The sequence below is a fragment of the Schistocerca nitens genome, chromosome 2 (assembly GCF_023898315.1).
Source record: "Schistocerca nitens isolate TAMUIC-IGC-003100 chromosome 2, iqSchNite1.1, whole genome shotgun sequence".
Lineage (NCBI taxonomy): Eukaryota > Metazoa > Arthropoda > Insecta > Orthoptera > Acrididae > Schistocerca > Schistocerca nitens.
In genome coordinates this window covers 311,976,763-312,001,951 of record NC_064615.1, presented here as the reverse complement: position 1 = coordinate 312,001,951, position 25,189 = coordinate 311,976,763, and the positions used below count along the sequence as shown (strand labels likewise).

The following is a 25,189-nucleotide window of genomic DNA, read 5'->3' as shown; positions in this document are numbered from 1 at the left end:
TCAGTAAGCGCCGCCATCACGTGTGGGCGTGCCCGCGAGACGGCGGCAATGCGAGCGGGGCCACGGTGGTCCATCCACGGCCGAGGCGGCCGATGAGCCGTGACGGCGCTGCCGACGGGCCAATTACGTCGTCCGCCGTACACCGATAACAGTGGTTGCGGGTCGCGAGTAATGGAAAATGTTAGTCTGCGACGGGGGTAGCATTACTGGTAATGGCAGCCGCGGGGGGGCGGCGGTGGCCGCAGATTGCGGGGGCGAGGCGCGAGGCGGCGCCCCGCGGTAGTCCGCCCGCTGCCGGCCCCCTCCGTGACGTCACGCAGACATCTCGCTCCCGTCTCTCAGTCCTCCCTTGTGCCTCCCTCCTCCCGCTTCTCACGAGCTTCACTTTCTGACCAAGGCCATTCCATCGACCATACGTCAACGGCAAAATTATACCGCTTCCGTTTAGGGCGAGTGTTCAACAGAGACAAGGGTATCGCCAGGAGTGGCGCAGGCCAAGGTGGGGAGCAATCTGCGGTTGTTTGCTGATGACGCCGTGATTTACAGTAAGGTGTCGAAGTTGAGTGACTGTAGGAAGATACAAAACGACTTAGACATAACTTCCAGGTGGTGTGATGAACGGCAGCTAGCCCTAAATGGGGAAAATGTACTTTAATGCGGATGAGTAGGAAGATCAAACCTGTAATGTTCAGGTACAGTATTATTAGTGCCTTGATTGACACAGTCAAGTCGTTTAAATATCTGGCCGTAACGTTGCAGAGCGATATGAGGTGGAACGAGCATGTGAGAACTGTGGTGGGGATGGCGAATGGTCGACTTCAGTTTATTGGGAGAATTTTGGGAAAGGTTGGTTCACCTGTGAAGGAGACCGCATATAGGATGCTGGTACGACCTATTCTTGAGTGCTGCTGGGGTGTTTGGGATCCGTACCAGGTCGAATTGAGGGAAGACATCGAAGCAATTCAGAGCCGCAGTGTTAGGTTTGTTATCGGTAGGTTCGAACAACACGCAAGTCTTACGGATATGCTTCGGAAACTCAAATTCGAATCCCTGGAGGGTGACGGTCTTTTCGAGAAACACTATTAAGAAATTAAGGGAACCGGCATTTTAAGCAGGCGGCCGAACGATTCTACTGCCTCGAACATACACTACGCATAAGGACCACGAAGATAAGATACGAAAGCCCGCATCTCGTGGTCGTGCGGTAGCGTTCTCGCTTCCCACGCCCGGGTTCCCGGGTTCGATTCCCGGCGGGGTCAGGGATTTTCTCTGCCTCGTGATGGCTGAGTGTTGTGTGCTGTCCTTAGGTTAGTTAGGTTTAAGTAGTTCTAAGTTCTAGGGGACTGATGACCATAGATGTTAAGTCCCATAGTGCTCAGAGCCATTTTTTTAAGATACGAAAAATTAGGATTCATACGGAGGCGTATAGACAGTCGTTTTTCCCCTCGTATTTGTGAGTGGAACAGGAAAGGAAATGACAAGTAGTGGTACAGGGTACCCTCCGCCCCGTACCATACGGTGGCTTGCGGAATGTCTATGTAGATGTTGGTATTACACCGTATCGATACTGTCTTCCACTCGATGCGGCAGACGCGATATTGATTTTTGCGTATTTAGCTATTTTCTGTTATAACTTCTAGTACGCCGTTTCAAGGCAACGGCTCATTGAAGAATTATCACAAACATGTCAGCCTTCTAATTACACACATCAAAAAAAAAAAGTTTTGCATCACCTCGGTTCCTATAGTTCCGGAACCTGTGCAGAAAATTGGAATAGAGATCAACATAAACATCATTTCCGCCCTTTTTATTGCTCATGAAAACCGCACATTGCATGTTGTACCACCATACAGCAAGACCTTCAGAGGTGGTGGTCCAGATTACTGTACTCACCGGTAACTCTAATAACCAGTGGCACGTTCTCTTGCATTGATGCATGCCTGTATTTACGTGGCATACTATACACAAGTTCATCAAGTCACTGTTAGTCCAGATTGTCCCACTTCTCAACGGCGATTCGGCGTAGATCCCTCAGAGTGGTTAGTGGGTCACGTCGTCCATAAACAGTCCTTTTCAATCGATCCCAGGCATGTTCGATAGGGTTCATGTCTGGAGAACATGCTGGCCATCTAGACGAGCGAAGTCGTTATCCTGAAGGAAGTCATTCACAAGATGTGCACGATGGGGGCTCGAATTGTCGTCCATGAAGACAAATGACTGGCCAGTATGCTACCGATATGGTTGAACTATCAGTTAGGGGATGGCATTCACGTATCGTACAGCCGTTACGGCGCCTTCCACGACCACCAGAGGCGTACGTCGGCCACATTACGGCGCCTTCCATGACCACCAGCGGCGTACGTCGGCCCCACGTAATGCCACCCCTCCACCTTCCTGCACTCGCTGGACAGTGCGTCTAAGGCGTTCAGCATGACTGGGTTGCCTCCAAACATGTCTCCTGTCTGCATATTTAGCTATTTTGTCTGGTTGAAGGCATATGCGACACTCATCGGTGAAGAGAACGTGGTGCCAATCCTGAGCGGTCCATTCGGCATGTTGTTGGGCTCACCTGTCCGTGCTGCATGATGCCGTGGTTGCAAAGATGGACCTCGCCATGGACGTCAGGAGTTAAGTTGCGCATCATGCAGCCTATTGCGCACAGTTTGAGTCGTAACACGACGTCCTGCGACTGCACTGCGTTGCTGTCAGGGATCCTCCGAGCCATAATCCGTAGGTAGCGGTCATCCACTGCAGTAGTAGCTCTTGGGCGGCCTCAGCAAGGCATGTCATCGACAGTTCCTGTCTCTCAGTATCTCCTCCAAGTCCGAACAACATCGCTTTGGTTCACTCCGAGACATCTGGACACTTCCCTTGTTGAGAGCCCTTCCTGGCACAAAGCAACAATGCGGACCTGATCGAACCGCGGTATTGACCGTCTAGGCATGGTTGAACTACAGACAACACGATTTCTGTACCTCCTTCCTGGTGGAATGACTGGAACTGATCGGCTGTCGGACCCTCTGCATCTAATAGGCGCTGCTCATGCGTGGTTATCTACATCTTTGAGCGGGTTTACTGAGATCTCTAAACAGTCAAAGGGGCTGTGTCTGTGATACAATATCCACAGTAAACGTCTATCTTCAGGAGTTCTGGGAACTGGAGTGATGCAAAACTTTTTTTGATGTGTGTAAATGTCAGTTACTGGTACATCACCTTATAAGCCTCCAAGAGAGAGCCGACACAAAAAATCGAATGTCTTCAGCATACAGTAGTGATAAGGACGTCGATTACAGAGTCAAAGAGAGTAGGATATTAAGCGGTTGTAGAATATTCTTAGATTCCTTACTTTGTACTGTTTCCTGAAACTGTAAGTATCCCACGGATATAAAATTTTTGAAAACATTATCAGCGATCTATTAGAATTAAAATTTAAAGATTAAAACAGTCTTGATCGCAACTTTTTATTTTTATTGGAGTGACCGGTTTCGATTCTATTTAAGAACCATCTTCAGACTCCAGAACAGTGGGTGGACACCGTGGAGCAAGTTGCGCCGACCCTTGACCCTGGAATAACTGGTCGGCGCAACTTGCTCCACGGTGTCCACCCACTGTTCTGGAGTCTGAAGATGGTTCTTAAATAGAATCGAAACCGGTCACTCCAATAAAAATAAAAAGTTGCGACCAAGACTATTTTAATCTTTAAAATTTTATCCCACGGATAGTTGTCGTTTACCTTGAATCATCTGTCATTCCAGGTCCTTGAGTGTTTCTCTCCCGTGGACCAAACAAGGTTGTGACCAGTCGTATTACTCTTCTTTAATATCCCCTGTTAGTTCTATTTAGTGTAGGCCCCACACAATAAACAATAGTCTAGGATGGGTCGCACGAATTTTTGTAACCAATTTCCTTCGCAGACTCACTGCATTTTCCCAGTGTCCTGAAAATGATTTGAAGTCTGCCAAATTGTTACATCCGTGTATTTGTATTAGTTTATTTTCGATCACCGCACGGTCACGAAAATGACATACGGAAATGAGTGAGGTTGGAAATGAAAAAATGGAGAAGACACTCGATCGAGGAAAGCTCGTTGAAGCTGTCGGGGTAATTGTTGGATTACGTGTGGAATATGAGGAAGAACAACAATTAATCGTAGGTCGAATGGTCCATCCTGATTGGAAAAAGTCATTCCGGTCTTTTAAATGCTTGCAGGGCAGTTGCACAGAACTTCAAGCCTATCTCACCAACATCCCGTTGCTGGCGAACTATGGGAAACAACCCGGATTATGTGTGCACCGACTGTATGAAACTCAGCTTCAACTAACAACTCTAGAACCCAGTATAGAGCGAAGCCCAGTTTGAAGACTCATACCATGTTTTCCTGACTTCCGGAAATCTTTTCATACAGTTCCGTGCCGTCGATAAGCAAAGAAAATATGTACACAGAGCAATTTATAGCATAAATATCTCCATGATTCATCCGTGGGGAAGACAGCTGCAGCCGGAAGAACTCCAAGGAAGTGTTATTCATCCACGAAGGACGTCATTCCGACAGTTCTTGAATATTTTTCATGGGACGTTTTCTCTACAGGAGTCATTATGTGTAAGTTCACAATATGATTTAGAGTTATTCTTGAGATGGAAGTGGATGAATTAGATACGTACCTGAATAGTCTGACCAGTATTTGAATATCGCTCGTCAATGTGGGATCTGTACCAGACAAGACTGGTAGAAGAAACAGAGAAAATCCAAAGAAGAGCAACACGTTTCGTTACAGGCTCATTTAGTAAGCGCTAAAGCATCACGGAGAGCTCAGCCAGTTCCATTGGCAGAAGTTGCAAGAGAGGCGTTCTGCATCATCAATCGTCCTTCACCCTCCACCACACATCAGCTGGCTTACGGATCATAGATGCAGATGTAGATGCATTGCCTTTCTCGTAGATGAATGTTACTTGCGCTCATTTCTAAACACTGTGAACAGTTCTTTGAACAAAAGATTCTGCATCACTATGTATTGTAATTTATAATACGTAGTGATGGAAAATCCCCGTCGCGTTTTTCTGGATGTATGTGGAGGCTAATCTCAGAACTACTGTAGCTATTTGAATGCAGTTGTCACCAATAGACAGACTGATTCACAAGGAAGGTTTGTGTATATAATACACCTCTGCGCCAGGTAAGACGTCCGGGAGTACACCGGGAGTACATACTTATTGTTAGTCCTACCCTTGTGAAGTCGGGCGATTCGCTAGTGAATTATGCTTAAGAATGGAGCTGAACAACCTTACAGTCATCTGACTTTCACCGCCGTTTGCAATGCTGTTTGCGGAATTTATATTTGGCGAAACTAGGTGCAACATCTGTTTCCTGACACGTTTTATCCACACTTACTGATACACAGACGCTTTTGGACGAAGCACAAAGTTGTTTACGTTTTAGAGGATTCGTTTGGTGCGAAATGAACGTAGTTATTCGTAGTAAGAGTAACTTCATGTACTGTGTGTACAAAACTGCTTCGCTTCAGTGTTTTAACAGACAGATCTGGTGGCGATGAAGTTACGGGGTCTGACATTCGAGAGGAGTGGGGTCAAAATCTCCTTCGGGCTTCCTGAGTTACAAGGGGTAAAGTATTATCACCTCGAAAAAATGAAGGCGAAAAAATCAGAGGAATCTTAGGGCTTTTCAAGGTAAACACCAAATACTGTCGAAAATGGTAATTAACAAGGTAATAACTGAACAGAAGATACATTTTAAATATCTGGACTGCGACACGAGTTACGGCGTTGTTTATAATAATAAGGAAGAATGTATTTGAAAATGTGAAGCAATATGTGAGAAGACGACTTAATGGAAGGTCTGTTCACGATTTCGGAAAACACGTAGGAGCAACACACTGCAAAAATCTGAAGTGGCCCGCAATATAAGGAAAAGTCGAGAAGAAGCTTTTACCCAGCGGTATGTAGGTTTCAAATCACCCATGATGGTGATCAGACAGACATTAGTTCTGAGCTGAGCCATAATTGGGATATTATAAATAAAAATTACGAGTAAAATTTCAGGGGTCCAGTTATTTTACAACTGGCATCCTAAAGCATTGTATTAGACTTTCACCATTCCTGTAGCCTTCATCCTTTTGGGTGGTCTGATGATGATCCCATTTCTTTGTATTAGGTGCCTCTCTTCACCCAGCTATTGCAGCAAAGGTTAATGCTACCAGCATCTCTCCAGTATTGGTTGCCCGTTACAGTTTCTCCCCACTCGTTAGAATTCAGAACGTCAGAAAGTCTGAATACAAAATGAACACAAACAACCTAGAACAAGACCTTGGTACAGCGGTGATTACGCTTTCGTGCGGCAGATAGTGATTTAGAATAACAGCGTTTAGCTATGAATACAATGAGGCGCGCGAACTCCCTGTGCACTGGAGTACTGTTGTGCGGCTAGCTGCCGATAGACCACGCGGAGCCCCGAGGTCGCTGTTGTATCTGCAGCGCATCTCTCGCCCCGCCCTCGCGCAATCTGCTGCGGCGTAACGCAATCGCTGCTAAGTGCGGCGAGCTATTATTCGTTATGCGATCTCCGCCGCAGGCAAACATTTCCATTACTCGCGACCCTTAACGTCTGTTAGGCTATTTCATTTAGCTTGTGAGTTATTCTGATGGGCTTTTCACTATTGAGACATCATTTGCTAGACGTCTTAACCTCCCTTTCTCTTCCTGGAATCGTCACAGACAGTAATGAAGGTTGTTTGCTACTGCTATGATTCTAAAGTCAACCTGAACGATCGCCAGTATCTACACTGCCTGACGAAAAGAGTGAAGCACCCAGATGTCAGTGTAACTTTGTACACGTTCACACCTTCTGGAGGCATTTGAATGCTTAGAGCTGCAATTTCCTGTGATAGGTGGATCGGCCACCAGAGGCCATTAGTGTTGATCGCGTTTAGTGCCGTTACCAGGCCTGGCAGGGTATGTAAGGGACGTGAAGAGCGTCAGGTGTTCAGTGAAAGACACTCTTGTGAGATAACGTTATAAGCGTGTGACAGAGCTTGAAAGGGGCCTCATTGTGGAACTCCACTTAGACGGTTGGATGAATCGTGTAATATACTGATTTGAGAAGCATTCGGATGAGACAGTAGTCCGATGTTGGACTGCATACGAACATGAAGGCCGGCACATTCCACTTCAAGGTTCCAGTTAGGGCTGTTGATAAAATATCGATTTTTTTCCTAATAAATATCGACATACATCGGCGCTATCGTTTTCACCGATATGTCAATAACGGAATAGCAATATCCGGTGTTGGTATTTTTATTTTATATTTTTTCGCAATATTCGATAAATATTTGAAGTTGATCTTTTCAAATTGTTGTAGAATGTAATTTTAATTTCATTGTGTGAAGGAGTCTTACTACTTTTTGAGCTTTCATCACGTCCAGTCTTTTTCTTTGACTATGCGAAGCAAGTATAGGTGGCATAAAGAAGCAGTCCGGTTGCACTAGAGGATGGCTGTGTGAATGGAATAACAAGATATCTGATTTGAAGAACTAGCACACCATCTGCGTCAAAAAACAATTTTTGACTATTGTGCCGTTTTTTCACATCGGCAGTCTTCAAAAACAGTTGCTAAAACTGATGATCAAAAATGTGAATGACAAGATTGGTCTTTGCGGTGGGCAGAGACGTGTGACGGGAAATTCTGACATAATCGGCGCTTGGTATTACCAACAGAAACTGCAACGTTTAACTTCCACACGCAGTTTTGACACTACGACTACTAGGTCGATGGTGTTTTCACAAATGAAAAAATAGGGAAGTCGATATGAAGTGTTCCAGACAAATCCGATATGTGACAAAACCGAACGACGGATCCGTCAGACACCTTTAATTGTGCCACTTAGCTGCAATTACCACTGTTAGCAAAGTGGTTATCGCAAAACGTGAACGTACATCGCTTTCCTTTCAATTTTAGCTCTAATCGGGATAAGCAGGTTGCTAGCTTGTTGATGTACAGAATACCTAATAATAAATCAGTACTTAATATACAGCTCTACAACTGACCCGTGATTTAGACATAATTTCTAGTTGGTGCGAATACAAACAGCGAGCAATGAAATCTACGCTCTGTACTTGACGATGACTGTTGGGGAAGCTGTCGAAATCTCGCGTACAGAGAAAATGACAACGCGCTGCAAACCCAAAACTAGTACACCACTTGTTAAGGTTGTTGCAATTCTGATTACAAATAAGTTGTTACGTAATAACTGACAACACTGACGCTCCGACACCATATTATTATTATTTAAACAAATTTTTATTGGAGACCACATTTACCTGATCTTGATATAGTTGTCATGGCTCACAGCTAAAAACAATAGAAATGGAAGGAAAATGAAAGAAAAAAATATGTTTCATATGTCACTTTTCGTTTTACCACTAGAAAGTGAACTTTTACTTCTGTATTGTTCCACGGCTTACTTATCTGCAACTTGTAGATAAATCATTTCAATTGTTGTAGCCATCACGCCCAAATCCTCTGCATTCCTTCTTCTTGTATATTCTTCAGTGTAGAGGAGAATAACAGTTCTGTTGCAATTGTTGACTATTATGGCATTGGGGTCAAGACTACACGTATCCACCGGCAGAAAACAATAGATACAGTTTATCATTTGCATAAATAACAGATTCAGCGTGTTCTGATTGATGAAAAACAATAATTAAAATTCCATAATGAAGGACAATTATCTACACGTGCAGATAGAATCTTACGTCAGTTACTTTCTAGACCACAGAAAATCATTTCCTTTCTTTAGAATAGATTATCTGACCGTAGCCGGCCGCGGTGGTCTCGCGGTTCTAGGCGCTCAGTCCGGAACCGCGCGACTGCTACGGTCGCAGGTTCGAATCCTGCCTCGGGCATGGATGTGTGTGGTGTCCTTAGGTTAGTTAGGTTTAAGTAGTTCTAAGTTCTAGAGGACTGATAACCATAGGTGTTAAGTCCCATAGTGCTCAGAGCCATTTGAAACATTTTTATCTGACCGTATTCCTGTCTTCTTCAGATACGAAATGTATAAAACAGTTTCCGTAAATTATCAGCGGCTAGGATGAGCAAAATAAATGACAACACTTTACCAGCGATGCAGATTTCTGAATGCAGCAAATGGTACTATTCAATGAGTTCAAATTCACTGCCCTTGAATACGTATCTTGTAGGAGGTCATATTAAATAGTGGAATATTAACGCAGCGACTCACCAAACCTAGCGTCGCTCTTTCATATTTCGTTTGCGTGAAAACCACAAAGCTTCCACTGTTTTCTGTGCGTGATCTGATTGAATTCAATGCCATAAAAGGTGGACGCATTGTTTGTTTGCGCTATGAACCAGATTGTACAGAGAATCTAGAATGCAGACTAACAAAATCAACAAAAGCTTTTTTGAAAAAGAGGAATATTTCTATATCTAATATAAATGTAAGCGCTAAGAAGTCTTTTCTGATAATATTTGTCTAGAGTGTAGCCTTGTAAGAAAAGGCACGTGGACGATAATCGGTACAGACAAGAAGTAAATACAGCTTTTGAAATAAGATTTGAAACTGCCTAAAATGCAAATCTTCAAATCAGCGCATACAGTTAATTACTGTAATTATTTCCTCTCTTATTACGTTTCCCTCCTGTGATAACTGTTATCGTAAAACGCTTCAAACATATATATAAAGTAGAAACACTCGCTCCTGCCAAGAAATGAAGATTTCGTAGAAACACTCGCTCCTGCCAAGAAATGAAGATTTTATTTTGAATATCATTCAACTTGTGAAAAAAACAACCTACTGAAGCACCACTGGTCATTCAGTTTTGATCAACGTTTACAGCTAATATTGGAGCATGTTTTACAACGAGTTCTTGAAACTGGAGATTTCTATATTCAAGCCAGAACAAGCTGGTTTTAGGAAGCAAAATGATTACACACTGAAGCCTGTGCTCCGATACCAGAAAGAGTTCCTTCCGGCTTGAATACAAAAACCTCCGCGAGGTCTTACAGACAACCATTTTCCGCAGGAACAGTTGTGATTCTCACGTGAAAATCTTCCAAAACATGAACTGTATTAGTTTCATTTTCTGGAGTTATTAGTAAAAAATACAGCTGCCGTTTGAAGCGAACAGTTCCTTTCACAACTTCACCGTTTCTCCAAAGAGAGTTCATAGTTCACAAGCGGTCAAGTAGTTCAAGCAGATGTGGATGCATGGTCTTCACATAGCACTCTCAACGGAATACGCAGCAATTATACTACAATGAGCATTAGAAATCACAAAATTAAAAAATCATTTTAAAATAGACACGCCAAGAGCAGCGTTGCATCACCTCGATATATCGCGCAGGCGCGTTGCTGTTGTGACTGTACCTCTACCGATGAGAAAGTCGTCCGTAACGTTCATAGTAAACATACACGCAGTTACAATGAGCGCTACGTACGGGCTGTAAACATATACAAAGTTAGAATGAGCGTTACCTATGGCAGAATGCAGCACTCGAATGGATTGCAGCATTTCACTTGAAATTAAAGTAGCAGTAGGGACACCGGCCGGAGTGGCCGAGCGGTTCTAGGCGCTACAGTCTGGAGCCGCGCGACCGCTACGGTCGCAGGTTCGAGTTCTGCCTCAGGCATGGATGTGTGTGATGTCCTTAGGTTAGTTAGGTTTAAGTAGTTCGAAGTTCTAGGGGACTGATGACCTCAGAAGCTAAGTCACATAGTGCTCAGAGCCATTTGAGCAATAGGGACGCATTAGAGACGTCTGTGGAACAGTAGAGCGAACATCCATAATGCCACGAAGGACAGTCGCGACCAGTGACCGGGTCGGTATCATCACTTTAAGCGAAGAAGGCTTGTTAATCAGGAAAGCTGCTCGATGTGTGCAGTAGAGTCAAAGTAATGTGGTGCGAACATGGAATCGGTTCCAACTGACAGATAAGATTGAAGACTTCCGCCGCACAGGACGTTCCACGCTCGACAGGTTCACAAAATGGTCCATATCTACGACTTTGAAGTCAAAGGAACTGTGGTCTGAGTGCTCCAGAAACGAATGGGGTGTTGTAAGGGGTTACAGGACGTTATGTATCGCATCAAAGTGTTAGAAAACGATTGCATGATGCGAACCTCCATACATCACTGCATCGTGGACTCCGTTACAGATGGGCAAGAAATCATGCAGAATGGACGTGCAGAACCGGCGTCGGCCGTTATTTACGTACGAAACATGGATCTGTTTGTAATCGCAGACAACGTATTTGGAGAGAGCCCGGTAATATCGAACGCCTTCAACACTCTGTCACAGGTGTGAAACAGTGTTGTGGTGGAGTCGTGTTCTGGCATGCCATTACGTGAGGCCACCGTACACCTGTCGTCGTTGTTCAGAGCAATATCACTGTCTATGTTACACGAACATGGCTATGCAACTAATAGTGGGACCGTATCGCCAACATTTTGGTGAAAATTTCATCTTGATTTATGATAATTAGCATCCTCATCGCGCTGTTCTCTATTGAAATGTGCTAGTTTTGGACGTCGATTACGACCACATAGTGTGCGCGAGTTACGCAGAATCGCAATTGAAGAGTGGGTAATTAGAACCAGGGCTAGCTTGATGATCTCAGGGATGGTTAGCTACGACGGATTCAAGACTGCTCTCCAATCCAGACGACGGTCCACCACGTAATGATGTTGCTCAAGATTGCCGAAAAAACACGTGGCAAATAGATGACCTTTTCGTTTCACAAATGACTTTTTATTTGGTAATCTGGGCGCATTGCTAATGAATATATACGCACGGCTGAGAGCCAATTTTTGTTGATGTGTATATTTGTAACAAACGATTGCTTCAACTAATACTGCTGTGACTATGCATCTACATCTAAGACTACTCTGCAGGTCACAATTAAGTGCCTGGCAGAGGTATCATTGAACTCCCTTCAAGTTATTTCTCTGCTGGACCACTCTCGCACTGCATGCGAGAAGAAGGAACACTCGAATGTTTCCGTGCAAGCTCCGATTACTCTTACTTTATTATGATGATCATTTCTCTCTCTGGTAGGTGGGCCCCAACAAAATATTTTCGCACTCTGCGGAGAAAGGTGGTTCAAAATGGCTCTGAGCACTATGGGACTCAACTGCTGAGGTCATTAGTCCCCTAGAACTTAGAACTAGTTAAACCTAACTAACCTAAGGACATCACAAACATCCATGCCCGAGGCAGGATTCGAACCTGCGACCGTAGCGGTCTTGCGGTTCCAGACTGCAGCGCCTTTAACCGCACGGCCAGGAGAAAGGTGGTGACCGAAATTTCATGAGAAGGTCCTGCTGCAGCGGAAAACTCCTTTGTTTTGCTGATTGCCACCCCAATTGGTGTATCATATCCATTGCACTCTCTCCTCTATTTCGCGATAGTACAAAACGAGCTATCCTCCTTCGAACTTTTTCCAGTCCCCCGTCAATCCTACTTGATGAGGATTCCAAACAGCACAGGAGTACTACAGAAGAACATTTTTTAGTGTTCTGCCAATAGACCGCAGTGTTTGGTTTGCTTTGCCCACATTACCTAGCTCATCAATCCAGTTTCTGTTACTAGCAGTTGCAGTCCCTAAGTATTTATTGAATTGCACAGGGTGAATGTTACCATTGCTAGCATACTCGTTTGAGCTGAGTTGTTGTTGTTGTTCTGCTGAGACCTTGCAAGGCGAAGGAAATTCACATTTATTGGATTCCCATCAGCTTTGCCGTACTCGAAACCCATTGTCTTTGCCGTACTCGAAACCAAGACGCTTTTATTCCCCATAAGTTGCTCGCGTATCATGTCATTTCTGGAAACCCAGAATCTGCTCTGTAGGAATCATCATGGATTCCGGAAACAGCGATCGTGTGAGAATCAACTCGCTTTATTTGTTCATGAGACCCAGAAAATATTAGATACAGGCTCCCAGGTAGATGCCATTTTCCTTGACTTCCGGAAGGCGTTCGATGCAGTTCCGCACTGTCGCCTGATAAACAAAGTAAGAACCTACGGAATATCAGACCAGCTGTGTGGCTGGATTGAAGAGTTTTTAGCAAACAGAACACAGCATGTTGTTTTCAATGGAGAGACGTCTACAGACGTTAAAGTAACCTCTGGCGTGCCACAGGGGAGTGTTATGGGACCATTGCTTTTCACAATATATATATAAATGACCTAGTAGATAGTGTCGGAAGTTCCATGCGGCTTTTCGCGGATGATGCTGTAGTATACAGAGAAGTTGCAGCTTTAGAAAATTGCAGCGAAATTCAGGAAGATCTGCAGCGGATAAGCACTTGGTGCAGGGAGTGGCAACTGACCCTTAACATAGATAAATGTAATGTATTGCGAATACATGGAAAGAAGGACCCTTTACTGTATGATTATATGATAGCGAAACAAACACTGGTAGCAGTTACTTCTGTAAAATATCTGGGAGTATGCGTGCGGAACGATTTGAAGTGGAATGATCATATAAAATTAATTGTTGGTAAGGTGGGTACCAGGTTGAGATTCATTGGGAGAGTCCTTAGAAAATGTAGTCCATCAACAAAGGAGGTGGCTTACAAAACACTCGTTGGACCTATACTTGAGTATTGCTCATCAGTGTGGGACCCGTACAAGATCGGGTTGACGGAGGAGATAGAGAAGATCCAAAGAAGAGCGACGCGTTTCGTCACAGGGTTATTTGGTAACCGTGATAGCGTTACGGAGATGTTTAGCAAACTCAAGTGGCAGACTCTGCAAGACAGGCGCTTTGCATCGCGGTGTAGCTTGCTGTCCAGGTTTCGAGAGGTGCGTTTCTGGATGAGGTATCGAATATATTGCTTCCCCCTAATTATACCTCCCGAGGAGATCACGAATGTAAAATTAGAGAGATTCGAGCGCGCACGGAGGCTTTCCGGCAGTCGTTCTTCCCGCGAACCATACGCGACAGGAACAGGAAAGGGAGGTAATGAAAGTGGCACGTGAGATGCCCTCCACCACACACCGTTGGGTGGCTTGCGGAGTATAAATATAGATGCAGATGAAAGCCGAAGCTTTTTACCAAACGGAAACTATTTACTTTCCTTATGTTTTACAGATTCTGCAAGAGGAGAAAGGCGTGCTCGTGTCACTGGAGAGGTGCCTGAAAGACCGCTGTTCGGAACTGGAGGCGACAGTTAAGAGACAGCAGCAACAACAACACCAACAGCAGCGCCAGCAGCAGAAACAGACGGACGCGGGGGGCGGCGGGTCGACTCCCGCCGAGGACGAGGGCATCAGCTCCTCCGACCAGGAGCACTCGCTGGAGGAGCGCGAGCCCATGGTGTACGAGCTCTTCCACGTGCACAACGACACCATCCTCATGCAGGAGACCAGCGTCGACGACGGCCCCGAGCCCGGCGAAGCCGAGGGCTGCGTCGTCGGTGGCGGCGCTGGCGGCGGCGGCGTAGTCGGAGGCGGAGCCGCGGCCGACGAGGACGAAGAGACGACCATCGACGAGGTGATCGAGGAGCTGCGCAACATCATCAACGACGCGGAGACGGAGGCGTACGCGGCCGAGGCGGCGGCCGTAGCGAAGGCGGGCAAGCGCAAGGAGGAGCCGCTGGTGATCGCGGAGGAGAGGCCGCCCGCCGTCGGCTTCACGGTGCGCATCCAGGCGCTGGAGCGCGAGGCGGAGATCGTGCCGGCCAGACTGCTGCCGCAGCCGCCGCGCCGCGCCCGCAGCCTGGTGCAGCTGGCGCCGCGAGCGCACGCGCACTACGTCTCCTCCAGTGCCGCCAAGAGCGCCTCCTTCTTCTTCGACGACGAGGACGACGACGAGGAGTCGCCCGTGCACTCCAGCGAGGAGGAGGACTCCGACTCCCTGCTCAGCAGCGCCGCCAGGTGAGACCCCGCCGTCAGCACTTCTGAAGCCATAGCACAGATTAGATTAGTTTTTAGTTCCATAGATCCGTGCTGAGGAGATCCTCGTGGATGTGGAACATGTCAATTTTTTTTTAAAGCTGAAGTAACAATACTAATAGTATGAATATATACATCATTTGTTTCTACTAAAAAATTCGTCAATGGAGTAGAAGGAGTCGGCCACTAGTAAGTCATTCAGGCTCCTTTTAAACTTATCTTTATTTGTAACTAAATTTTTTATGTTCGCTGGCAAACTATTGAAGATGAGTGTTCTTGAGTCGTGGACCCCTTTTTGAACTAAAGTAAGTGCTTTAAAGTCCTTGTGCAGATCACTTTTGTTCCTGGTATTGTATGTATGAACTGAGCTGTTTGTTGGAAAAAAGAGATATATTATTTAGGGCAAATTTCATTAAGGAGTAAATATACTGAGACGCATTTGTTAGTATACCCAGTTCTTTGAAGTGGTTTCTACAGGACGTCCGTGATTTTACTCCACAAATAATGCGTATTATACGCTTTTGGACTCTGAAAACTTTTGTTTGACTTGAAGAGTTACCCCAAAATATTATACCATATGACATTATGGAATGAAAGTAGGCAAAGTATGCAAGCTTTTTCATTTTCATGTCGCCTATGTCAGCTAACACTCGAATTGCAAATACAGATTTGTTAAGGCGTTTCTGCAGTTCTGTGGTGTGCTCCTCCCAACTGAATTTATTATCAAGTTGTTATCCCAGGAATTTAAGACTGTCAACCTCTTCTATCTGCTCTGCTTCATACTTTATGCATATGCTGGGTGGAAATCTCAACAGGATCTGAATTGCATATAGTGGGTATTTTCGAAGTTTAATGTCAGTGAGTTGGCTTTAAACCATTTATTAATATCCATGAAAATATCATTAGCAGATCTTTCTAGAACTACACTCGACATACTATTTATTGCAATACTTGTGTCATCTGCAAACAAAACGAATTCTGCTTCTCGCAGTGTAAAAGATGAGAGATCATTAATGTACACAAGAAAAAGCAATGGCCCTAAGATGGATCCTTGTGGGACTCCACATGTAATTTCTTCCCATTCTGATGATGACTGATGACTTAATTCACTAGTCCCTTGCACTGACACCCTTTGTTCCCTGTTAGCGAGGCATGACTTGAACCATTTTGCAGCACTGCCCGTGACACCATAGAATTTTAATTTATTTAAAAGGATTGGAATTCTATGGCGTCACGGGCAGTGCTGCAAAATGCTTCAAGGTTTTATTGTTAATGATTGTTGACTCCGTGACACATGGAAGTTTGCGTCGATCCTTGAGGCGCACTCAGACAGCCGCAGTGGTTAGTGCGACCGCTCGCGATAAGCGGGAAATACAGGGCCGATTCCAGGTCTGGCACAAATTGTCATGTGTCACAAACAGCTGAAGTCAAAATGCGAATCCATTTCGCAGAAGTACGAGGATCACTCCAAAAGAAATGCACACTATTTTTGTAAAAATACAGTTTTCATTCTGCATGTGTGAAAGTTTTACAGTGTTTAGATACATCCTTCTTGCTTGTTTTAAAACTTAGTTCAACCTGTTCCCATGAGTGGTGCCATCGCATCATGTCTTCAAGGTGGCTGCTACACTCGACGTTCGTCAGAATCAACGTGCTGTCATAGAATTAGTGTGCTGTGAAAACGAGACAGCGGGAAACATCCACAAGAGGTTGAAAAAGGTGTATGGAGATGCTGCTGTCGATCGCAGTACAGTTAGTCGGTGGGCAAGCAGGTTACGTGATGAAAGCGGGCACGGCAATATTGAGGATTGTCCTCGCAGCGGCAGGCCTCGTACTGTACACACTCCAGACAATGTGCAGAGACTTAACGTATTGGTGACTGCTGACAGAAGCATCACAGTGAACGAATTCTCACGCTACGTTGGGATAGGGGAAGGAAGTGTTTGCAAAATACTGAAAGTGTTGGCGTTAAAAAAGGTTTGTGCCAGGTGGGTTCCCAGGATGCCGACAGTGGCTCACAAAGAAACAATAAAAACGGTATGCAGCGAACTTTTGGAACAGTACGAAAATGGTGGAGATGAATTTCTTGGAAGAATTGTGACAGGTGATGAAACATGGCTCCATCATTTTTCACCATAAATTCTGATGCATATGTGACGACACTGAAGAAACATCAAGCTCGACTGAGTCGTGTTCGATCACATCGGCAAAAGCAGCATGTTTTGCTGTTGCACGACAATGCACGGCCACATGTCAGTCAAAAAACCATGGAAGCGATCACAAAACTCGGATGGACAACACTGAAACATCCGCCTTACAGTTCTGACCTGGCTCCATGTGACTATGATCTCTTTGGGAAACTGCAAGACTCTCTTCGTCGAACAAGGTTTGAAGATGATGACTCCCTTGTGCACGCTGCCAAACAGGTTGCACCAGAATTTTGCCGTGCAGGTATACAGGCGCTGGTTCCAAGGTGGCGTAAGTCAGTTGAGAGGGATGGAAATTATGTGGAGAAATGAAAATATTGTTCCTAAAGAATGTATCTACACACTGTAAAACCTTCAAACATGTAGGATAAAAGATGCATTTCTTTTGGAGTGACCTTCGTATTTAATGAGGCACACCAGTATTTCGCCTCCATTGTCAGTCTCCCCTATTCAGAGTAGAGCAAACCCTGTCCATCCTGAATTATTTTACGTATACATTCCAACCTCTGTCTTTCCTTACACTTTTTGTCCTCTACGGCTCCCTCTACATCCTTGGAAGTTATTCCCTAATGTCTTAATACACACCCTGTCAACGTCTCTTTTCTCCTCGGGACATAGACTTCAAATACACTCTTTTCCTCAACGGTTCTCCAAAAAATTCGTTATTTCTTGTGACAGTCTACAATGCTGTTCAAAACTGAAGGATGAAAGTAACTTTCTCAAGTTGTGCTGCTGCCAACTAACAATGTTCGATGACACTTTGGACCATAAACAGAAATAACTTTGCAGTACAGTACAGAAGGTACATAGAAATGCGCAATGAAACGAACGGAAACGACACTTTCAATCAAAGATAATAATTTCAATGAAGTCACCGAGATTCATAGGGCGTTTCATTCCTCCACTAGCGCGGCTGACAACTGCTTGACGTTTCTTGGTGCATGTGGACGGCCGGTCGATGTGGCCGAGCGGTTCTAGGCGCTTCAGTCTGGAACCGCGCGACCGCTACGGTCACAGGTTCGAATTCTGCCTCGGGCATGGATGTGTGTGATGTCCTTAGGTTAGTTAGGTTTACGTAGTTCTAAGTTCTAGGGGACTGATGACCTCAGATGTTAAGTCCCATAGTGCTCAGAGCCATTTGGGCCATTTTGCATGTGGACGAGCTGCACTAGGTCTCCCCAACGTATCCCACGCAAGCTGGATGGGAGGAACAGGAAGGCCAATATATTCGCCGTATATCGTCTCCTTCCAAGAGTTCCTCCACCTGTGCTGTTCGATGCAGTCGAGCAATGTCGTCCATAAAAATGAAAGGAGGCACATTGGGAAGGAGTCCAGAGTCACCATAACATGACCCGGTGAGCGCACCATGTTCAAAGATTCGGAAGTGAGTACACTAATGCAATATTATGCGTCGCTACACCGCAACACCTGGGCCACCAAAACGATCATGTTTCGCATTGTTCCTGAGTGTATTACGAGTTCCCACCTCTTGCCATGTGAGGGTACGTCCGGTATTGTCGAAAATGATCGTTTTGATGGCCCACGTGTCATGGTGTGGGAAGCCATTACGTTGAACTGACCTCCAGATCATTGAACACGGTACACTCACAGTCAGCGTTATTGTGCAACTGTTCTCCTTCCCCATGTGCCTCTTTTCAGAGGTACACTCGGCCCTGGCTTCATTTTTATACATGGTAATGCGCGACCGCGTCTAATTGCGCAGGCAGACGAGCTCTTGGAATGAGAGGACATTCGTTGAATGGACTGGCTTGTCCATTCCCCAAACTTAAATCAAGCTGAGCCTTTGTGGAAAGCATGGGAGAGACTGGCCAAGGTAGGGTTTCGTAAGCACGAACACAAGCAGTAAGAACTCTCGCCATGTGCAGTTGACCATTATCTTGCTGTAACGTAAGCCCAGGATGGCATGCCGTGAAGGGCCACTAAACGGGCCATAGAATATCATTGATGTATTGCTGTGGCGTGATGGTGCCACAGCCCACCCGGTTAGCCGAGCGGTCCAACGCACAGCTTTCTGGAGTGGGAAGGAGCACTTGGTCCCTAGCACAAATTCGCCCAGTGAACTTGTGTCGAGGTCCGGTGAGCCAGCCCGTCTGTGGATGGTTTTTAGGAGATTTTCCATCTGCCTCGGCAAATGCGGGCTGGTTACCCTTATTCCGCCTCAACTACACTATATCAGCATTTGCTGCGCAAACAAGTTCTCCACGTACGCGTACACCACCATTACTCTACGATGCAAACATAGGGCTTACACTCGTCTGGTGTGAAACGTTCCCGGGAGGGGGGGGGGGGGAGGGGGGGAGGTCCACCGGGGGCCAAACCACACAATAACCCTGGGTTCAGTGTGGGGCAGTGGAGGGGTGAAGTGGACTGCGGTAGTCGTTGTAGGGTTGTGGACCACTGCGGCTGCGTCGGGGACAGAGCCTCTCCATCGTTTCTAGGTCCCCGGTTAACATACAATGGTGCCGCAGATGAAAACCGAAGGTGTCTGCTATGAAAAGAAATGGCACCCCAGACCATCAGTCTAGTAAGGCTGGTATCCCACCGCTGTCCGGGGCGTCTCCAAACACGTCTTCACGGGTCACCGAGGTTCAGTTCGAAGCGGGACTTACAGTACCACTGAAAACAGTTCTACACTAGTCAATGAGATTCCTGGCTGAAGACGTGTCTGGAGACCCCAGGGCGGAGATGGGATACTAACTTGACTGGCACACACTATATGGCCCACCAACCATGAGTGATAGTCCACAGTGCCATGTCATTACGTAACAGGACGTCTTTGGTTGTCATCCGCAGCACCCTTACAGCATAGCAGCACGACAATGATATTCTATGGCCCAGTTTGTTGCTCTTAATGGCAAACCATCCTGGGCTTACACTTCAGCAAGGTTATGTCCGACCACAAACGGAGAGAGTTTCTACAGCGTAACGAGACAATTGGCCATCACAGATTGATTCAAAATAAGCACCGGCAGCGGCAACACACGCTTCCAGTCTGGTATGGACCGATTGCTGCACACGTGCTAGCGTTTCAGTAAAGGTGTCCAGGCAGGCTGCAGTAATACATCATTGTATATCATCAGGTGTAGTTGATATGGCCTTGTAGAAAGCGTCTTTCAGCTTTCCCTACAGAAAAAAGTCTATAGGTGCCAAATCCGGGGAATGGGCCGACCAAGGCACAGGTTCTCTGCGTCCAATCCAATAATTTGGAAATAATTCGTGAGGACATGCTGTAGAAGTTCGTGCACTATAGGCTGGGCAGCCATCATGCTTGTACCACAGATTCCTCCACCCAGTCTGCTGAGGAACGTCTTCCAGCATCCATGGAAGGTGGTCTGTTAGGAGGTTGTGATACTTGTGTGCTTTCATTATTCTGTGGATGAAAAGCGAGGCTGTCAACTGATGATCACTATCCCACACCACACATTTACACTCCACGGTCACAGACGTTTCACCTGGCGAAGGCAACGTGGATTGTCAACAGACCAATAGTGCATGTTCGACCTGTTACCTGACTATGATTAATAAATGTGGCTTTATCACTAAACAAGATACACAATACATCTGGAGTATTCTGTTTCGATGCTCATCTACATAAGTTAACACGATTCTCATAATCATTTTCACGCCGCTCTTGGTATAGAGAGATGTGACAGAGATGGAGCCTATGTCGATGGAGGATGCACAGTGCACTTGCCTCACTCGCGCCATTTCCTCGTGGAATTGCGCGGGAGCTAACGAGCGGATCAACTGCAACATTAGCAAGAACATTATTTCCTCCTCTTTTGTCGTCACTTGTTTCCTTCTGTTGCGTTGTCTAGGTAGTAAACACCAAATTTATGAACTGGTTTAAGAGGATGATAAATAATTCCCGAGATGGCTGACATCTATTGGGATATCTTGCCGCATACACCACACAAGAACGAACTGCATTCTTTCTTCACTTTCCGTACATCATGACGATCTCGGCTTTTTGTGCATTGGTAAATCCCATCGTCCACTCAAGACCTACTGCTTGGACTGTCACACTTGCAGTGCACTCAAGAAACGCACAAGCACACGGTAAGCGAACATAACAACGCAGTACGTAGCAACTGCGCCGGTTGAATGGCACAAACAACTGTCAGTTTGCAAACTTTTTAAAATGCGATATCTCTTAAACGATTCGCACTGTAATGCTGCAACAGACACCACTGACATTCAAATTTACTCTACTTTCAGTTAGTTAATATAAACAGGCATTGTTCTACATTGAAGAGCCAATGAAACTCATACACCTGCCTAATATCGAGTAGGGCCCCCGCGAGCACGCAGAAGTGCCGCAACATGATGTGGCATGGACTCGACTAATGTATGAAGTAGTGCTGGAGGGAACTGACAACACGAATCCTGCAGGGCTGTCCATAAATCCTTAAGGGTCCGAGGAGTTGGAGATCTCTTCTGAACAGCACTTTGCAATGCATCCTAGATATTCTCAATAATGTTCATGTCTGGGGAGTTCGATGGCCAGGGGAAGTGTTTAAATTTAGAAGTGTGTTCCTGGAGCTACTCTGTAGCAATTCTGGACGTGTGGGGCGTCGCATTGTCTTGGTTTAATTGTCCAAGTTCGTCGGAATGCACAATGTACATGAATGGATGCAGGTGAACAGACACGATGGTTACGTACATGTCACCTGTCAGAGTCGTATCTAGGCCTATCAGGAGTCCCATATCACTCCAACTGCACACGCCGCACACCATTACAGAGCCTCCACCATCTTGAACAGTCACCTGCTGACATGCAGGGTCGATGGATTCATGAGGTCGTCTCCATACCGGTTCACGTCCATCCACGCGATACAATTTGAAACGAGACTAGTCCGACCAGGCAACATGTTTCCAGTCGTCAACAGTCCAATGTCGGTGTTGCAGGGCCCAGGCGAGGCATAAAGCTTTGTGTAATGCAGTCATCAACGGTACACGAGTGGGCCGTCCGCTCCTAAAGACCATGTAAATGATGTTTTGTTGAATGGTTCGCACGCTGACACATGTTGATTGCCCAGCATTGCTACTGCAGTAGGGTTGCACTTCTGTCACGTTGAACGATTCTCTTCACTCATCGCTGGTCCCGTTCCTGCAGGATATTTTTCCGGCCGCAGCAATGTCGGAGATTTGATGTCTTACCGGATTCCTGAAATTAACGGTGATGATGATGATGATGATGATGACCCGTACTCCGTGACAGAGCGTAGGGGAACGATGCGGGAGACCCGCACCGCCGCAGTAGGCAAGGTCCTAGTGGAGGTGGTTTGCCATTGCCTTCCTCCGACCGTAATGGAGATGAATGATGATGATGAAGACGACACAACAACAGCCAGTCATGACGAGGCATGGGAAATCCCTGACCCCGCCGGGAATCGAACCCGGGACTCAGTGCTCGGGAAGCGACAACGCTACAGCGAGACCACGAGCAGCGGACATTAACGGTACAGTCGTGATATTGTTGCACGGGAAGTTCCTCATTTAGTCTCTTCCTCGTAGATGCTGTGTCCCATCGCTCGTGCACCGACTATAACACCAGGTTCAAACTCACGTAAATCTTGATAACCTGCAAGTGTAGCAACAGTAACTGATATAACAACTGCACCGGACACTTGTTGTCCTATATAGGCACTGCCGACCACGGCGCCGTATTCTGCCTGTTTACATATCTCTGAATTTTGAGTGTGCATGCCTATACCAGTTTCTGTGGCGCCTCAGTGTATTTAAAAAAGAGTATGTCTGCACAAAAAGTACACATTCTAAGTATTATTGCAACTTAAAAACTTTCAGCATTGCAGCGCATTAGCAATCGTAAGTAAGGAAATAATTATAAAAATCCGCCTCGATTGCACAAAGTACCTGGTGTTTACCTAGGTTTCAGCGTGGGTAACCACGCCTTCTTCAGAACAATTTTATAAAACAGCTTCCCTAAATGGGCATAGTCAAAAGCTAAAATAAACACCTACAGGGGCAAGACCCCACAATTTTTTTTACAAATACACGGTACATATGTACCAAGTCAATAATATTACTTATCTCTGTGTATGCTGCCTCACCCCAGCCAACGTACGATGGTCACAGACTCTCCATTTTTATGGGGTCTTGTCCCTGTAGGTGTTTATTTTAGCCTTTGACTACGCCCATTTAGGCAAGCTGTTTTATAAAATTGTTCTGAAGAAGGCGTGGTTACCCACGCTGAAACCTAGGTAAACACCAGGTACTTTGTGCAATCGAGGCGGATTTTTATAATTATTTATTTATTAAATTATTGCAACTTGTTGATTGGTTAACAATAGGAGCCCCTGACTACCGATCCATTCTGTGAAAACTGCATATCAGCCGGACTTTCTATTTCCGCAAGTTTGAGGCGATCCACCCTGTGTATGATATGGCTCAAATGGCTCTGAGCACTATGCGACTTAACTTCTGAGGTTATCAGTCGCCTAGAACTTAGAACTAATTAAACCTAACTAACCTAAGGACATCACACACATCCATGCCCGAGGCAGGATTCGAACCTGCGACCGTTGCGGTCACGCGGTTCCAAACTGAAGCGCCTAGAACCGCACGGCCACACCGGCGGCCTGTGTATGATAGTATGCATGAAATGTACGGAGCGCAGCTAGTGTAGATGTGCGCCTGCTTCAGGGACCACTGCGGCACAAAGAAGTGGACAGTGAGGGAGGCGAAGTCTACGGCGGCGCTGAGGCTGAAGCTGGCGGGCGCGCCGGCCGGCGAGCGGGGCGGCGGCCGGCCGGTGCGGCGCAGCGAGTCCTTCCACCAGGTGCTGGCCGGCGACCCCGAGCGCCGGCAAAGGCTGCAGGGCCGCTGCGGCAGCTTCGACGGCCTCTTCTGCGTCACCGACTCGCCGCGCAGCCGGCCGCGCTCCCCGCCGTCCACCGCCGTGGTGCCCACGCTGGCGCGCAACCGCCACCACTCCAAGAGCCTCGACTGCATCGACGAGGGCCTGCACGCGCTCGTCGACGTGGTCGTCGCGTCGACGGCCGCCACCGCCGCCACCAGCGTGTCCGTGTCTGCGGCGGCGGCCGCGGCGCAGGACCGGCGCAGCAGCGGCCGCGGCTCCACCACCGACGAGTGGAGCCTCGAGTGGGACAAGAACTACCTGGCGGCGGCCGGCGCCGGCTCGCCCTCGCTGGCCGCGTCGCCGCCCCCGCCGCCCGTCGCCATCGTGCCCGTGTCGCGCTTCCCGGCCGCCGCCAAGCGCTACCCGCCCGACGGCGCCAGCAAGCCTCCCGTCTACCTGCCCGCCGCCACGCGCAAGAACTCCTTCGACGCGCCCTTCCTGGTGCGCGGCGGACACGGCAACGCGGGCCTCTACTCGGGCCGGCAGGCGCTCTCCAGGGAAGCCATCGCCAAGCACAGTGCCAGGGCCCGGAGCGCCTCTTCCGCCGGGGCCACGCCGGGTCGCAAGGTGTCCGTCAGCGTCAAGGTCACCGACCTGCCCTCCGGACTCTACTAGGGCACCTTTCCCCAGCATACGAAAACACAGACTTCAGCACCACCTGTGCGTCATTTGTTTCTACACAACACACCATCATTTGTTTCTGCATCTCGATTTTTGTTTTTCTACCAGAGTGTTGCTGTTTTCCACCTGCCGCGGAGAATATGTCTTTTTCCCACATAAATCGTGCCCGAGATAGTCGCCAGCAGGGACAATCTATAAGGATAAGTCAAAAAGTATCTGTGTTTATTTATGCCAGCCACGATTGTCTTTTATTTATTTCTAGTAAGACGCGTTTCGGCAAATGATTCTAATTTTCGAGTGCATTCTTTCGCATTTATACGTAACATTTTCGATGTGTGGCATGCTGCATTATTCTGTTGCCGTTACTGTAATACATAAACACGTGCTATTTTGTAATTAGTGATGGATATTTATATACAGTTAAGGACGAATTTGCAAAAGGAATTTTTTTACTTGCAGTTTGCTTGTAGTTATTTCATAAACAAACCTATTGTTTTTACAGTCACAGACTTTACAACCATTTGCAGTAGAA

General features: G+C 46.6%; 1 protein-coding gene across 1 annotated transcript in view; it reads left to right on the top strand.

Moving 5' to 3' along the window:
* Window positions 1-24,651, top strand: part of LOC126235003 (uncharacterized) — a 554,297-nt gene extending 529,646 nt beyond the window's left edge. The window contains exons 7-9 of the mRNA XM_049943740.1: window positions 14,123-14,907; window positions 23,820-24,309; window positions 24,394-24,651. Of these exons, the coding sequence (XP_049799697.1) occupies window positions 14,123-14,907; window positions 23,820-24,309; window positions 24,394-24,651 (1,533 nt within the window). The remainder of the gene's footprint in view (window positions 1-14,122; window positions 14,908-23,819; window positions 24,310-24,393) is intronic.
* The last annotated feature ends 538 nt before the right edge of the window (window positions 24,652-25,189 follow it).